Source organism: Netta rufina, assembly GCF_964035555.1.
Source record: "Netta rufina genome assembly, chromosome: 21".
Lineage (NCBI taxonomy): Eukaryota > Metazoa > Chordata > Aves > Anseriformes > Anatidae > Netta > Netta rufina.
Window position 1 is genome coordinate 8952099 of NC_140145.1, and position 18275 is coordinate 8970373.

At 42.7% G+C, this 18275-nt stretch overlaps 1 protein-coding gene across 1 annotated transcript in view; it reads left to right on the forward strand.

The window, feature by feature from the left end:
- The window catches only part of PPM1E (protein phosphatase, Mg2+/Mn2+ dependent 1E), a gene marked incomplete at both ends in the record, with an annotated part of 62374 nt that overhangs the window by 42880 nt on the left and 1219 nt on the right, over positions 1–18275 (forward strand). The window contains 5 exons of the mRNA XM_084299650.1: positions 9829–9947; positions 14537–14736; positions 16174–16362; positions 17657–17800; positions 18066–18159. Of these exons, the coding sequence (XP_084155776.1) occupies positions 9829–9947; positions 14537–14736; positions 16174–16362; positions 17657–17800; positions 18066–18159 (746 nt within the window). The remainder of the gene's footprint in view (positions 1–9828; positions 9948–14536; positions 14737–16173; positions 16363–17656; positions 17801–18065; positions 18160–18275) is intronic.

Below are 18275 nucleotides of genomic sequence, written 5' to 3' on the forward strand. Positions count from 1 at the left end.
CCAGAGAGAGAAGGGAGAGAGAATGTTCTCTGCTGACTCAGTGGTCGTAAATCTTCCGGGCTGTGTTTTGCCTTATATTTGATATTTGTCCAAGGGTTTGAAAGAAGTTAAGTGATCAAATGTCATTTGAAAAGCCTGGCCTGCAACTTTTATTTTTCTCATTTACATGAAGACAAATATTTCAATAAATACAGGCACAATTATTTGGGGAATAGCTTTGTGTGGTGTAAGCAGTTTGTTTGAATGGGTACTGTAGATTCATTGTCCTCTTTCTCTTTTTTTTTCTTGAGAAGTCATTTTACTTTTATTTGCCTTAATAATGATCTGCAGTAGAGATATAGATGAAGAGAGCAGTATGTACTGCTATAGAGCATTTTGTTTCATTTGTTTGAAATCAAGCAAACTACTACACAGTTGAATACGTTTTTCTTTTTGGCTAGTAATCAGAGAACTTTGGCATGTTAATCTGATCTGAGATAAAATAGATATTCTACACTGAGGGATTCTTATTTAACTTTTGTTTCTGGACATGTTGACTGTATACAGCATATCTCTTCAAGTTAAGGGAAATATCAATGAAATTGTATTTTTAGCAGGGAGAAAAAATAGGAGATGAAGTAGTGGTAAGTAAATGGTATGTCTGAACTTTTCAGGCAAAGCATGCCTGCTGTACCAACATTGTGTGCAAGATGAACTGCTCTGGCTAGTAGGTCATTAATACAATGTAGTAAGGAGAGATCATCAAAACTCCAGCTAGGACATAAAGTACCTGAAATAAAAAGAGTATATGTAAATATCTTCAGGACAAGTTCAGACGCTGTCATTGATTTTAGTCAGCGTCTCATTCTAGCTTGACAAAATACAGAATTTGTAAATTAAATTTTATGTATACTATGTATGGTCTTATGCTGATGTTGGCACGCTTTCAGATGTAAAATTAAATTACTTTTTCCAATAAGGCAGCGCAGATTGAAGCATGGATTCCTTTCTTTGCTAATGGAACTAGTAGAAAGATATTGAATTATGCTGACTTTCAAATTGACTGAGAGCCAAAGAGAGAGAAATCAATGACATTTTTAATGTCCTGTAGAGCTTTGTAACAGGCCCCAGCCTGGCAGAGAAACTCCCTGTGAGATAATAGTTGTTGACGTTGGTTTCCCAGTTAAGAAATGTGTTCCTCCAGGTAGGCGTGCATCTTGCATAGATGCAGACTCCGTTGCCACTCCAAGCATGGGGACGCTAAGTAGGCAGTGACGGGGACTTGGAGGGGCAGCCAGAAGCCTTCGGTGACGAGGTATGTGTGTCACTCCGATGGTGAGCAGTTGTTTGAGCAGAGAAAGCACCCTGGAAATATTCAAGCTAATCCCTGTAAAACAATAACAACAGCAACGACAAATACTTTGTTTCAGTGTAAATTCCTGAAAGTCACATGTGACTCAGGTGTTTGGGTGATGCCAATAATCTTTATTTTGATTAATTAATGATAGGGTGAATATAGATATTTGACTGTGTAGTTGTACTTACATAGCTGAGCCCTAGATATCTAAGCATTATAACAAATGCCTATCAAATAAGTGACCTGATGGTATTTTTTAAAAAATTGTTATTTTTTTTTCAATTTTCTAAAGTATGCTTTATAGCAGTAAGTAAAATTGAAAAAAAAAACTGTCCAACCCCTCAGAATCCTACTGCTCAGACAGGAAAGGACTAATTTAGACAGGGAGAGACTAATACATAGAGGCAGCTTCAGCTGCTCAGAGTTGTGATTGGATTCTGGTCCATTTCTGTAGTGAAATAGTTTCTCTGCCTTCCTTCGAAGTTTAGGTTTACCTTTCTTATGATAGCAGGGGAGTGTAATGCACCTCTGAAGTACTCTAGTCCTGGAATATGATTTGAAGAGCAAACTTTATATCTTCAGCACTTTGATGTAATGAAGAAAACTATCATAGCGTCTCTTCTGGGAATTCAATTTTTTGCAGTAATTTTCCTTTCAGCTCCTTGAACGTTTTTTAAGGGTTTTTCATGTTATTATAAACTTCTGTCATTTTAAAAGCAGGCTTTAATGCAGGTGGCATCAGCTCTGCAGAGCCTGATACTTGAGTAACCTCAAAACTGCCGTGTTGTGAGAATGAGCTAGAGAAATCGTAGTTAGGTTTCAAAGACAATATGCAGACAATGTCTTCAGCAAAACAGCTCTGTAGGAGCTGCTTTATGTAGTTTGGATTTTCACAGGTCATCCCTTCCACGTCAATCATTTCTTGGCGTCAGTCACAAAATCACAAATATTTGGGTGGACGCTTTGTCGGTAGCATTTGTTTTTTAAACATATACTAGCCTATGTGACATTGTACCTTGTCACAGAGACAGAATTGACTTTTTATTTTGTCTTGCTTGTATCTCCTTAGCTTTCTGCACTGTCACGTGCACGTAGGCCTCAGAGGAAGGAAGGAGAGACTTGCTGCACAGCACAACATGGATTAGACTGAGTCTAATTCACACACTGAAGAGCATAAGCTAAAAGTCAAGGGTTTCCTCTCATGACCTGTATCAGAGGATGAAATTCTAGTGACACCATTCCAAAAGTTAATTTCAAAAGTCTGGCTTGTAAGGGAACAAGGCTTTTACAGCTGTGCATCTGTCTGCCCACCAGGGTCCTCCCACCAATCCACTCACCCTTGCAGGCCAGGTTTAATAAAATTTGAAAGCGGGGTTGAAGTCTGAATGACAACTAAATACCAGACATTTTCTGAAACCTGGTGGCAGGGGAGGTGAGAACGGCCCCTGCCAGGTACGGGTGGGATTGGTCTGGCAGCACTGGAGGGCCAGACCCAGCTCCTGGGTGAGCAGCTCGCGGTGCAATCGTGGGAATGATGCGGGGCTGGGGGCACAGTGCCTGTCCAGGGCAGTGCCCCCCTCTCTTGCCCCTGATTAACTCCTCAAGCAGCGTGCTAGGAAGCCTGCGTAGTGTCCTGAAAGAGAGAGAGGCTGGGGGTGTAGCTGGAAAGGCCCCCGATCTTGGGTTTGGCACCCACAGACAAACCCCAAGCCAGCTGCCTCGGGACCTCCGGGGCTGGCAGTCGGAGCAGCTGTGTCCCTGCAGAGCTCGGCTGGAGGCAGGGCTCAGGGAGCCCTGTGCAGCTCTCCCAGCTGCTCAGGTGATGGGGTAGATAAACCATGGCTTTGCAAACACGCTTTCATGAGCAATTTTTTTCAGCATTGTGCCAGTGTTTTAATTTTGCTCCCTCTCCTGATTTTTTTTTTTTTTAATTATTAGGTGGTTTGCTGTGCCATGCAGCACACTGCTTTCTTTACTTCTTTATCTATGATATCCTAGCAAAAAAACATGACAGATGAGTGCAGCACCTGAGCCCTTTAGTGGGATCGGTGCCAACACGCACTAATTGAGTTGTGTGTTCCTGCAAATTTCCCATCTGATCGCCAAACGTAATTTCCCAGAGTTTCCCATTCATATCTATTTCACATATACTTTACTAGAGAGAGCAGTTTATTGACTCTTCCTATCTCTAAAAAAAAGAAAACAAGGACAGAATTTGAATGTTTTCCCAGGTTAGGGTAATTTATCTTAGTTTGTGAGCAAGTGAAAACCAATCTCTTTGAATCTCTTCATAGTGCTTAACAAGTGACAGTAAACGGCTTGTTTCAAGGGATTTTTTATTTTATTTTTTTTTAAGGTGGTTATTTAAAAGAGAGACTATAAAGTATCTCTAAGTAATAGCTGTCAAATAAGAGCTTAATGTAAGGTTTTATTCTGTTTTATGAGATAGACCTTCAGTGGCTGCAAGTCAATTGAGAACTTGTATTATTCACCGTTAGCAAAAACGTCCTAAAAAGAGCCTAAAAAGAATTTGCAAAGGGAAAATATTGTTCTTACAAAAGGAATTTTATTCTCATTAGCTATATTTATCTGTGAAGCCTTTAGGACATTTCTGAGATCATAGCCACCGTAAATGCTTTGACAACTAAGATACGGCTACTACAAAATGACTACAGCAATAAATGCTGGAGTCTGAGGGGCGCTCTGGTGCATCTCAGTCGAGCTGCTGGAGATGTTACCTGATGAGCAGTGCACCTCTCTTTTTTTTAATATCTAGTTAAGATAGACTTATCTGTAGGAAAACATCGATATAAACTTGATCATGCTCTAGATATGGCAGTGAGTGCAAGGCAAAAGGTTAAATATTTACTAATGCAAATGTTTATTTACCCCTGCAGTGTCTGTGTGGAATATAGGCATGGTGAACATATCAGAAGCAGTGTGTTTTTGTAATGGTGGTGTATTATATTTCTGCTGCTCACAACTGTCACCACAAGGACAGAATCATTTTGAATGTGGCCAGGCAGCTGTCTCGGGGAAGCCTATAGATAGCAGCTTCCTTGTGTAGAACATTTTCAGCTCCTTCAGACAGATTTATCAAGCATCTTTACTGTCTCAACACTGCCAGCTCAAATGACTTCTCAAGGAGCTTTGGTTATGCAATCTTTTGAGAGGTGCATTGTTGGTTTTGTTTTTCTTCTCTTTTTGTTTGCTTGCTTGCTTGTTTTAGTAACTCACTGCAGCTAAAATCTAGTGCAGGGTTTCGCTACGTTTTAGGAAAAAAATGTAGCCCATTTGTCCATTGTGACAAGGCTTTGAATAAGCTTCTAAAGTTTCACCTGCTGTGCAGAGCAGCAGAACAGCCCAGGTCGGAGCAGAGCGGTGAGCTCACGGGGAAGGCGATGCTTTGTGAGTAAGGAGAGGAGAACCTGCAGAGCCAGGAGCTGGAAATAGCATCTGGCTGGCGTAATTAGAGCATACACCCGTAATCGGTGTGGGGTCTAATGACTGCTTAACAGAATATTCCTCTCTGAGGCTGTCTGACGTAAGGAAGTTGGGAGACAACCAGAAAATCCTCAGCTCGTACCTTGTCTTTCTGGTTGGCTGCTGGAACGAGGGGTGGCTGAACAGAGGGCTGGGGAAAAAGCCAAAGGACCTTCCCAAAGAATTTCTCTGCTCGTTACTGCTGCAGCTCTCAGCATGGGAACTTTCAATAATAAAGACTTTAAAGGCTTCTTCAAAGAGCTTCCAGGCTGCGTCGGAAGCTCCATCTGGAAAAAGTCTCATGAGGCTTTGGAGTGTTTTGTAAATACAGGCGGGGGACAAATGAGGGCTTTCTTAAATTGAATTCTTGCAGGACTTGCTTTCTAACAAGAACTTGCAGCAGGCCACATTAACACAGGAGTGTTTACCAAACTGCATCCCCAGTGTAATGTATTTGGAAAGGGTGCCGTTAGCTTGTCATCCCTGTAAAGCCTTTTACTAACACAGTAAATTATAGGCCTTATGGGAATGTGCTGTACTTGGTTCTTTTCAGGTCATGTTCTTGGTCTTGGATTGCTGTGTGAAACTAGATACGATGTTTTACCCCGTGTGCCTGTGGATTTGTTTTGTGTTTCAGCAGATTGAATAGCATTTCTATTTAAATCATGTTTCATTCTACCTAAAACAATTGGTGTTCTGTAGTGTCACGGGTTTCTTGAGGTAATAGGAATGCTGTATGTTTTGTGATTTACTGGCCATTTTGGCCGTTGAAAGGCACCAGTACATTTCAGTCCATTTTTCTTGCTTTATTTGAGTTAGTGATGCCTCATCAGTTACACCAGACCATGACAGCCTAAGCATTCTCAGCTCTGGTGGCACTCAATCATGTATTTTGGTCAGGGGCAGTAATGTGCCTGTAGCATCGTTTTTCCATCAGCGGTGCTAATGCTCCAGAAACATCAGCATTACCAAGTTTTAAGAACTTGATGTATTTCTTTCATGGTTTTCTCATTTTTGAGATGCTTCAAAATGTGTTTACTTTGTGCAGTTGTTTATGACCGTGTTAGCTGCCTGCGTGAGATGAAACCTGCCTGTCCAGAGCTCCCACTTGCCTGGGTATTCCTCTTAGCACTTCTGGCAGCAGATGAGAACAGAGAATATGGAGCACAAAAAGCTCTGAGAGCTCCATAAATCTTGTGTAGGTTGAAAATATCATCTTGATATTTTCCCTTCACTTGTGCACCTATCTAGAAATCTCAGAGTATTTCATGAACATTGAATTAAGCCTCCTACAGCCTTCCTTCCTCTCCTTCTCTCCCTCAGGAAGTGCCCTTATCATCCCCTGTCTGTAGGTGAGGAATTGAAGGTCTGGGTGGTGAAGTGACACATCCAAGGTCAGCTCCTGATTTAGTGGCATGGCTATGAATAGTTGTAGGTATTCTAGCTCGTAGCTCTCTGCTAAACGAGATTGTGCCCTCCTGCTTTCAGTTTGCCACAACTTCATGACTAAGAACATTTGAATGTCTGGAACGGGGCGGAAGAATTGCTTTTCAGCCAGCCAGCAGGTAAGCCTTGGTTGCACCAGCAGCTGGGCACGAAGCACCTCCCGTGTCCCCATGGATCCAGTCTGCAGCCACTTGTTCTGGGTGAAGGAAGAGGTGAGGACAGCTGAGGACTACTAGAGGGAGTTATCTTTGGAGTGTGGGTCTGTGGTGGTTTGGGGGATGCAGTAGGTACTTGTCTGAGTGTTCGCTTTCACTCTAAAACCAAAGATACCAGACCTGGTTCTTCATTTGTCTCAGTGTAGCAATAATGAAGTGTCCTGCTAGCACTTTGACTTCAAGATGTAATCTATTTTAAAAGCAGTCAAAAGCTCCAGTTCAGTCTGCTGTTCCTCGAAGGGGAGAAGTAATTCAACTAAAGCCCTCTCAGAAGCGAAGTAAGAGAAGTGAATTTGGTGTCGTGCTAATCAGGAAGAGGAAATCATCTGTCTGCATCTGGTCACTTTGCTGCTTACACGGCACAGCCCTATAAAGGCTACATAAGAAGCTTTGTGATGAACAAATGTCAAGGGCAATTAATTCTTTGGCAGGCAGCTGTTATTATTAGGACAAAGAGTGGCCAGACATAGAAGGAAAGCCTTCAGCCAATTTATTTTCTCTACCTTTTCTATCAAAATTGATAAGTCACTCAAACCTCAATGGTGACCTTTCCTGCAATGAGAATTTTAAATTTGCCATCTCTTTTTTTTTTTCAGTAGGAGACCTTGGATTAGATTTAGAGCACAGAGGAATAGCTCAGAGAAAATGTTTGGAAAATCTTTGCCACTTTAACGCTATCAGCAAGGAGAAGAGTTGTGTGTTAAACTGGTAACATAATAATCTGTGGGCTGAGTCAAACCCACTTCAGACTGTTTTTCTCAAACTTAATTGATGGAAACTGCCCACTTTTAGGTTTGATTTATTACCTTAGCAGAGTTATTCCAGGATTGCTGCAATGCAACTGTGGGTGTTCTAAACATGCCCACACTGCCAGAGAATCAGGAAGGATGTACTTAAAAACCTCTAATTTATCTAATAACATCTTTAGTGGCTTTTTGTGTAGGTTTAGTATTGTAATGGAAATGCATTCTTTGGCTAGATAAAGAGCTCCTGGGTGCAACTGCTGCAGGGACACGTAAATAGCATTTGGAGCTGAGGGGGGAAGCACTCTGTCCAGCTGCACAGGCTGTAAATGCACCTTTTGGTTTTGCAATCTGTCCCTATACATGAAACAGTGTCTGAAGTGCCAGCTACGAGTGCCCATGGCTGTGTGTCTTTGGAGACGTGGCCTCCCCCCTTCCCAGCCCCATCGGATGCAGCAGAGGGGCTCGTGGCTGGAGGTCCTTCTCCTCTTCTGTCGAGGTCCCAAGTGTCCCTTTTCCGTTCTTGAAGGGCACGGAACAAGTTTGGTTCTCCCCAAAAGTTTCTGTGCTGAGCTGTTGAGGGTGAGCCTTGGGCAGGGGACGAGCGCGGGCTCCTGCTGGTCCCAGTACGGGAGTGCCTAAAGCGAGCGCCGTCTGAGGGAGGCTGCTGTTTGTAAATGCTTTCAGCGTGGATTCTTCTTCTGAGCTTTATTTAGGTTGTGCCATAATAAATAATCTCGCTCTGGATTTTTTTTTTTTAGAACACTGCTCTGGTGGTGTTGCTAACTGCTGACATAATTATTCTGTCCCAGGCATCGCAATCTCTTGCTTTTGTTGTAACATGGAAATTGCATGCAACACGAACAGCAACCGGTACTGCGGCTCTGGGGAATGGGAGCTAATAATAGAAGTGAAAAACCTGTTCTTTGTGAGCTAAATAAAGGCAGACAAGACTAGATAGAAAATCAGCTTCTACATGCGCCAGAAGTGAAGGAGGTCCCGGTGTGTTTTCCTCTCGCTGATTACTCTTAGCACCAGGCGTTGCCGTATGTAAATAGGATCAGAGTTCTGCGTGGTGCTGGGCAGAGCCAGCCCGAGGCAGCTGATTTCCTCAAGCAGTCGCGCTTCATTAGCGCGCACGTTGAGGCTCGGCCGTGCTGCGTGAGCGGAATGCTCAGCTGCTAATTCGAGGAAATGCTCTTACTGGCGGCGCAGCAACGCGGCGCGAGCGGCTCTCTGCATAACTTCGAGGGCCGGAGCTCGGCTGGTGACAGCGCATCACTCGGGAAAGAGAGATTTATTGCTCATCTGCTATTTAAATAATTGATGGACGCGTCGAATAGCGAATAACACGGGTCAGAGGACTCTGTTTGTGTACGTTTCCTGAATGTGTTACATAACCCTGCTGTTTGTAGCAACAGTTGGTATGAAGGATCTGGAAAACACGAGGGTGCAACGGCCTCTCGGAAAAGCCCCGAGTGCAACCATCTGCCCTGGGCACCAAACCACGAGGGAACGCAAGCAGCGGCCATTCTGTGCTCTGCTCTGTGCTCATTCTCGGTCCGTGCTTCGTGCGTGGAGGTTTGTCCACTCCAGACCTGGCTGGACGGATGCTTCTAGGCTGGCACCTCTGCTCTGCTCGTGGTGCAAGCATCAGCACAGACTTACTGGGTCCAAGCAGAGAAATAGGCTCAGCGAGTGCATTTGCTCATGGCTGGCCTGCTCCTTGGGCTAGCTGATGTAGGATTCTGTTGCAGATGGGCTGTTTCTGAGACTAGAGCTAGCTCTTGTGTCTGCGTGGTCCTGCAGGGGTGGACACATCTCAGCAGGGCCTTGTTCCCCCTGATGATAACTGGAAGCTGGAAGTTTCAGGCTGCCTCAGCAAGAGACGCCTGGAAAAGTTAAGGCAGACCAATGGGTAATACACAGGTATGCATAAATGAAGGGCTATTAAACTCCTCTTCGATGGGAAAATGTACATTGAAGTGGCCTCGGTTTGCTATAGATTAATTAACCTTGGAATTTATCAGGTTTAATTAAGCTACAGTGAGTTAAAGCCACTTTTCTCTTGATGGAGAACATTCGCAAGGGAGCTTAATTCCCTTTTAACCTTATGCAAGTCAACTTCAGACTTCCTATGGGCCTTAACTTGACTCAGTGTTGCTTGGTAAGGTTTTGGAAACTGAAAACTGAAGACTTCTCTTATCCCTTGGAATCCTGACTCCATTTCTTAGGAGGAGGTGGACAGAAGGGGCTTTAGATAAGAGTGTGTAATGCACACGTAGAAAGTATGCACTAAGCAAGGATTGAAGGCAAACTCTGCGGGGGGGAGACAAGTCTAGATTTGGAAAGCAAATAAAGACTAAGAAATGGAACATTAAAACGTAAGGAATGTAAGAATGATGCGATGCTACTAAAATCTTTGTGGTGAGCTTGAGAAGCTCCTGCTGCAGGGTTGCAGTGCTGTTTGACAAAGAAGACTCAGGATTTTTACAAGGCTTGGACAAGGTCCACATTCCAGTTTGTCTATAGAAAAGCATTGTTATGTATCACCCTGACTGCAAGTTACCGTGCTAAATATATGTGTATTTCTGTTCTTTTTCAGTAACTGCCCTTCGTTTCTGGCCGCTGCTTTAGCTAGAGCAACTTCAGATGAAGTCCTTCAGAGTGATCTTTCAGCACACTACTTACCAAAGCATGTGGACAATGCCGATGGGATCATACGTAAGTACATCTGTGCATGCTAATGTACAATTCTATGTGGTATGGATCTTTCATTTACATAGGGTACCAGACTGTCTTGCAGATAACTCATAGGTTTTAAAGTCATCAGTGTCTTTAGTGATCCATCTAGTCTACCACGTGATTGGTACTAGATTTTCCCTAAATTAGCTCCTGCTACCAGCTAGCTGAACGAGATTGGACTAACTTCACTTGTAAAGTAATACCCTTTTGTGATATAAAAAGATGAATGGAGAATTCACCACCTCTCCTGATAGCACTAGTGGCTGGTTTCTTAGTCAGAGGTTTCTCATTTTTGAATATTAACCTGTGTAATTTCAACTTTTACCATTACATTTTCTCTCTCTACTTATCTGTTCCTTTCTCTGGCTGTACTTGTGTCTTTTATTAATTTTTGCTCCGTAAGACCAGGTGTAAGTCAATCCTTTATTTTAAGTGCATCTCCATATTATTTTAAGTGCATCTCCATAAAGCGTAGGACTGTATCTGGTGGCCCTGAATTTCTTTACAAGCACTTGTGATTATGTGCTCCTGCTGCTTGCTTGCAAGCATGAGTTGTTCTCCTTCATTCTTAGAGGAAAGTCAAAGATATGTAGGAGGAGAGAAATTAATTCTGAATTATTTGTCAGTGTAGTTTTTACTATGGCATTTATTTTTTTTTATAGTTTCAGCACAGGGTAGTATAAACATGTTTCATCCTTAAGAGGAAAATTTCCTTTTCTCCATTTATCTTTGTTAGCTGTCAAGATTTTTGCAGCATCCAGTTCAAGGCCAAGTACCTTCCATGCATTAAAATGTTTCAGAATTCTGCTGACTAAACAAACAGCCTTGAAAAAATTTCTGGGATGCTTATTACAATAAAAATCAGTGTTCCTCACATGTATTGAAAGGAATTCTGTTGTTCCATCTGGAAATTACTGTCACCAAGCCACTTTCTCCATTCCCTTCATTCCCAATTAAAACAAACAAACAAAAGATTCTGGGGTTAAGTAGGAGATACAAATCTGGCTACTTGAGGAGGAAGATTCTCATGTATTTTTCAGAGGCCTTTGCAAACCTGAGGAAAAAAAAAAGTGATGGGTTCCCTTTTGTAGGCACTGCTGCCTCCTCCTGCTGAGCAGGTAAATGGAATAGATTTGTCATTGTTCTGGCTGAGCAGCCTTCATTAATTTCAAATTGAGATCTCTGAGACTTGCATAAATATTTGACAGTCTCCAAGGAAATGTTGACTAAGCCTCCACACTGAATATCTAAAGAGTTCAACAAAAAGAAAAAAAAAAAGGAAAAAAACCTCACACCTACAGAAATTTCCATTTAAATATATTTAAATCAGTAAATCTGTAATACACAGATGCAAACAGAGATTGGTATGTGTACGGGCTGTAGCAGGCACTAAAAGTATGAGACTTCAGACATAGTACATTGGGGTGAATTGTCATAATGAAGGTACTTGAAGATAAAATATGCCCTTACAGACGCAGCGTAAGGCATTACAATATGAAAATAAAGGGATAGAGAAAGACGGAGAACATCTTCTGGACCACAGTGAAGCAGCGATTTCATATGAATACTGCAATTTCACAGAAATGATAATTTTCAAAACAGAGCATTAGCTTAAATAGTACAAGGTTTGGCTAATAAAAACATAACGAAATTAGGGGTATTCATGCAGGACTGCAGGAGATTTAATAGCAAAAGATCAGTAACTCCATTCTCGCCAGCTTTCTTAGTAGGAGTCATCTGAGAAACCCAGGCTAGTTACTTAGAGAGCTGGAATCGATGAGTGCCCTTAACTGATATCATAGAGGGGACTTTAATGCTTTGAAAGAAAACAAAGGGAGCTGTAGCAGGTGATGGAAATGGGATTTCTACATCTTCATTTTTTGTGCTCAGGGTTCACTGTTCATCCTAATGATGTCTTGACTTCTGCAGAATGTGAAACCAAGCTGAATTTAGCTCTCTACCTTTGATGTCCAATTCTGTGTCAGCTTTTCTTACAAGCCCAGAAAGATTTTTATTCTGTATAATACAAGAAGACATCTACCTGATTTGCTTCAAGTTTGAATTTGCTAGAAGAAAAAAAAAATCCAAATTTTCTTAGTGGCGCATTTCATTCTGAGTAGAGCAAAGTCAGAAATCATTGCATGCTTAGGACTGGTAAAAGAAACTACTGTTGTGCTGCTGGAAAGGAGCTAGAAGCCTCATGAAAGAAGACTGCTAATCTGAAGAGAAAGAAAACTGTTCAGAGCCCACAAATGCAGGAATGTAAAAATACAGGCTTGAAGTATTCAGGGTGACCATGTGTCTTTGGATACCAAGAATAGAATCTTAGAGTCATAGGCCATGGCTGGTTCTTCTCTTTCAGTTGAACCGGAGAGGAACAAGGGAGCTTCAATGAGAATTGAATGACATTTGTTTTCCTTTGAAAGGTCAGGTTAAGAGCTAAGAACATCTGGTTTTCTTGATTTGGGGAGGAAGGTTTTCTTCTGGAGCTTTGGCACTGTTAAAGAACCACCAAGGGAGTCCGTGGACTGTGTTACAAGGTGGAGGTATCAAAAATACCCAGCAGACTGCACAATGCAAATTGCAAAGTCCCATTACCCAGTCTTTCCAGATGCTAGGAGATGGGGTTACTCTAACCAAGACAGAAGGAGGTCATTGGCTAGTCAGAAACCAGAGTTCTTAAATTAAGGAAAACCTTGGTCAGTGACACGTCTACAAACCTGAGTTCTGATCCCTGTTGTCACACTGCCCAAATTTTCAGGAGAGGCCTTAAAATTTAAGTGCTAAGAAACTGAATCTCATTACTGCCATTCTCTGTACTCTGATTTTCCACTAAAAATCATAATGATGCCTGAGTTGGGTTTCCCACTAGCTGTGGTAGAATTAAGTACTACTTCCATCACTGGGGACTTTGGAGCAGCAGGAGGGAAATGAAATTCTCCATGACACAACCACAATGACAGCTGAGTCAGCCCTGGCTCAGTGCTGCAGCATTAACGAGTGATGAGTAATTTACAGCTGTGAGGGGGTGGTTTGACTGTTGTGGGCCTTTCTCCTGTTTTAACCTCAGGAGCAATTATTGATGATGCTGACAGTACGAATACTCCCTGCTGGGGAAGGGTATTTAGTGTTTCAGCACAGCAAATGGGTTTACTCCGTTCCTCCCTTGGAGTGATGCTCTGAATTATAACAGCTATGTGACACCGAAATGTATGCCCTTCCCCTTCATATATGCCCACTAGAAAAAAAAAATAAAAATAAAAAAGGAAGAGTAAGTCTATGGGGGTTTCCTTCTGGAAAATTTAATTTGGACATTTCAGGCTGTATGTGTTCCCTCTTTAAAAACAGCACAGAGATTCCTGGTGACCCTGGTGCGAGCAGGATAGGTGTAGAGGGAGAACTGGTACTCATTCCTGTGGTGGCACTGGGTGACCCAGTTGTATGATTTCCAGAAGTCAGGACTCCTTCCTTTGATTATACGTATAGCTTACTTCCAGCTTAATGGCTGCTTTTGAAGATCAAGCTTGAACCAACTCATAAGCAGCGGAACTGGGATGATACTTGCTGCTAGGGATCTTGGCTTCCAGATCATTATAGCCCACGTCTTGTGCAGACCTAGTACTGAAAGCAGCAAATGTTGCTTTGTAGGTTCTTCACAGGGTTTCTGTGAGGGAAGGGCCACAGCATCTCTCAGTTCTACTCTTGCATTTGAGCTATTCCTCTGTGAGATGTGATTGACGTGTAGGGATTGTTGTTTAGCTTTGAAGATCTCTGGCACTGGTGAATGACCAAGATAAAGGAGATTTTGGTATGTTCGACTCTGATACTTACTTCCTGTTTCCCTTCCCTGAACTTCAGAATGACTGACAGTGCCTGAGTTTTCACATTTTAAAATACTTTTCAAGAGTGACAGTTCAGCATTTTCTTAAATTTAAGACCTTTATAGTTTTTTTTTCACTTGCTTGTGCAGATTTCTTTGATGCGCTGCCTATTTGGGAATCTCACAGTAATCTTATGCAACTAAGAAGGTACCCGAATTTGTACACTGCCGGAGCATCTTAAAAGGATGCTATTATTTTCTGCAGTTTATTTACCGTATTGCCTCAGTTCTGCAGTAAGGTGTTGTTGTGAATCGGTGGTTTGGTCTGAAACAATACATCACTGTAATGGGTTGTGTTTTTCGTGTGCGATGCTGTATGCCTTGAAGAATTCCCTATCAGGGCTCTGTGGCACAGCTACACCACCCTGTGCAGAGCTACACGGGGGATCAAATGCTGAGGGAAACATACTTGCTTTTCATTTTTCCTGATGCTGCAAATGAGTTCCCCAAAGGCACAGAGGAATGTTTAGACTAAAAAGACAAACAATGAGCTTTGCACTGATGAATGCTGATTATGGTGAGTTTGGCTTCCTCTTTTTATGTATCAGCAGCCAGAATTTCCCTGCTGACATCCATCTCAACTGCTTGGCTAAAATGGTTTTGTTTCATCTTTGTAATGTATGCAAAAGAAAAAAATCTCACTTAATAACACTCTTAGCCTTTTATTTGTGGTGTTTGCTTCCCCCAGAGATTGAGACAGTGAAGCTAGCCCGTTTAGTTTTTAGCAAACTCCATGAGATCTGCAGCAACTGGGTGAAAGACTTCCCACTCCAGCCGAAGCCCCACCGCTACTACGAGACATCCATCCATGCCATCAAGAACATGCGCAGGAAAATGGAAGACAAGCACGTCTGCATTCCAGACTTCAACATGCTCTTCAACCTTGAGGTAAAATGAGATTCTGTGGAAGGTAACTACATGTGCTGAATACAGTTTACACTGCTGGGGGAACTAGGCAGTCTTTTACTGTGAAGACAAAAGCCATACATGTGATGGACCTGAGAAGGATGGAACGTCAGGAAGCAAACATGCTCCTAAGTGAGCTCAGTTGATTCTGTGATTACAGCAGCTGTATGGCAGTTTCTGTGTAGTGTATATAAAATAAAAGAGCAACTTTCGCAGACTTCTGGTGAAATACTATCTAAACAAAGTTTGTTTCTGCCCCATCTTATGTAGCCACTCATGCAGTGGCCGAAGAAGTGACCTGCCATATGCAGAAGGCAGCCCTATGTTTGTGAGAGGCAGCTGATGCATTGTATTACCTGCAGGATTGAGGTGTTTTGCCTATCTTTTGGTAGGAAGAAGTCAAAAGCAAGAGCAAAGAAAGAAAGTTTAAACAAACAAACACAAAATTTACAGAACAAAGTGCAGTTCGCACAAGAATCTAGCAACATGAGTAATTTATTGGAACTTGGACCAGACTTCCCTCTGTTAATTTCTTTATTTGGCTACCAGTCAAATGCTCGTGCTTGCTCTTCCTTGAGATATAAAACTGGACACAGAGAAATGGCAAGAAAAAGAAAATGGCAAGAATTTTACCATTGGGATCAGGTTGCTGTGCAATTGATTCTTTATTACATTCTGTCACTTTAATAACCATTTTCTATGCCCTATCCAAATTCTTGCCTTTAAATGATATTAATGCAAACAGAGGCAGATGTTTCCTTTGCCTGTCAATTGTCAGCTTTCTTATTCCAATTTGTGTTGGAGCCCATTACTTAAAAATTACAATGTACAAATATTCTAGTCACTGAGATGGCTGTCAAGGTTGAATTGGCACTGACAGCGGGTTGGTGTGTTATATGTCTGAATAGGCACAGGAGTTGATGTCTCTGGGTACAGAGCTTTGTTTCTCTGTTTGAACAGATAAGGAGAAGCTGAGAAAACTGACTTGAAGATGAGTGATTTTGCTGTACTTGATGTGTGAATACAATCACGTTTAATTATCTGATGAGAGAGTACATACGGGTATTTTAAAAACAGGCACCTAAGGTGATATGGATTAGATTTAAAAAAGGAGGCAGGGGGAAGATGAAAGCAGAGGCTAGCTGGCTTCACATTTTAACCGTACAGGCATTTATCCCTGATGGATTCCAGTGTCAATGTAGACTTCACACAAACTGTATTGTTTCCCATTGATGAAAGTGCAGATAGTCTGAGTAGCTTGTTTTTCTGGTGGAGTCTGGCTCTAAGTGCAGTTTAATGCTGGTGAACGCCCACAGAGGACATCACAAATCTCAGGCTCAAAAGTTTGAGAGACAATCCAATTAACTGTTTCCATTGCTTTCTCTTTTAGTTGTTTTCTCAATTTGTTTTCATTGACAGGACCAAGAAGAGCAAGCTTACTTTGCAGTGTTCGATGGTCACGGGGGAGTGGATGCTGCCATCTATGCCTCCATCCACCTCCATGTGAACATGGTCCATCAGGAGATGTTTCAGCATGACCCGGCAGAGGCACTGTGCCGAGCCTTCCGTGTGACCGATGAGCGTTTTGTGCAGAAGGCAGCCAGAGAGGTGATTGAGAAACGTGGGAGAGAAGGGCTAGATTCTGAAAGTATTAACTGACAAATTCTGTGTATGAAACAAACAAAAACAAAACAAAACAAAACAAAAAGCTGGCTGAATATCATACCACTGAGACAGACAGAACAAGTTTCCAGCATGTCAGGCTATCAGAACAGGTCTCAGACAGGAACAACCAGAATTTGCATAGATTTGTTAGCTTTCTCAAACACTTCAGACTTGTCTGGTGCAGCTGCGAGTTGACCTGGAGAGTAGGAGTCCTAGTTTTATCCACAAACCTCAGTTTCCAGTGCAGTGGGGCAGCAAACGAGGCAAGATCTGTTTGTGTGCTTGAATGGAAGCTCCTAAGGAGGATCAGGGAACCAAACAGGTGGTGCAAAGCACCCCTTAGTCCCAGAACCATATAGTGAAGATAAAAATGAAAATGACTGAAGACAGGGAACCAAACAGGTGGTGCAAAGCACCCCTTAGTCCCAGAACCATATAGTGAAGATAAAAATGAAAATGACTGAAGAAATGCTGGTATGAGGCATCAATAAATTGACTGTGGTGTGCTGGGCTAACAGAGGTGTGTGGCACACAGCACTGCCACTGCCCCATGAGCGACCTTCCTGCTGCCTTTGTTAGCAGGGTGCACCAGGCGCTGAGCTGAGCACAGCGGGAGGGCAGCACGGTGCTGTTGGTGCCCAGTCTGTACTGGTCCCAGTGGTGGCCTTCACGTTCTGTGTAAATGTCACCCTCGCGCTTCTGACAACATCCAGTTCATTTAGAAGGATGCTGCTGCTGTTCTGATGTTCGCATGCTAACTAGGTTTAGTCCTTGGGGGGCTGTGTTTTTTTTTTCTTTTCCTCATCTACAACATAAATCTTTCTTAGCTCCAGAAAGCAAGAATAAATGGATTGCCTCCTAGGCCTCCTAAACCTATGCCAGGGCTAAGTTAAGTGCAGGGAACTTGAGGTGCTTACAAATAAACCTCCCTCCGAGATCATTAACATGCATGCATCTCTATCAGCAGATAGGAAGCAGGCTCGGGAAGTCAGCTAGAACAGCAGCAGATCACTGGCTGAGCCCAGCTTCTGAAATGTGCTTCCAATTCAAGGCGAAATCAATGACTTGCACTGGTGCTGGGGGGCTGTTGCAGAACAGTCACAGCAGTAAGGAAAGCGCTGCCCATTCCCCCTGAGAACAGGCTGCAAGCATCCTAGAAAGCCTGCATGTTCACATGTTTTGAAATGATTTTGGTTTGCTTATTTAAAACTGTAGGCTTTTTTTTTCTCCATTACAGAGTTTGCGTTGTGGAACCACCGGGGTGGTGACTTTCATCCGAGGAAATATGTTGCATGTGGCTTGGCTTGGAGACTCCCAGGTTATGCTTGTGAGGAGAGGCCAAGCTGTGGAACTGATGAAACCCCACAAACCAGATCGAGAGGTGAGAATGGCCTGTTTTAAACTGACCCACCCGTGCTTACCATTGAAGCTGACAGGTATTGGCTTCATATGGCATTCTTGGACACTGAGTGTTGCTTTGACAGTGTCTCTCAGAGTGGCAGACTATGGCCCAGTTACTCTGGTTTGGCTGGAAGGTAGCATGAAAATCTGCAAATCCTTTGTCCTCATCTGGAGGGGTGTTCAGAGTGCGATGGCGAGTGCTAAGAGCTCTGTTCAAACAACTCCTGTGTTGCCTTGCTGTTTAGGATGAGAAGAAACGCATTGAGGCCCTTGGTGGCTGTGTGGTCTGGTTTGGAGCCTGGAGGGTGAATGGGAGCCTGTCAGTCTCCAGAGCTATTGGTAAGAATGGGCTTTAATTCCTTTTTTAGCCTTGCTTTCCCTTTTAATTAAACTTTCATTTTCTAGTGATCAAAACTTGAAATACAGCTGAAGATACAGCTGTGAGCAGTGACCTC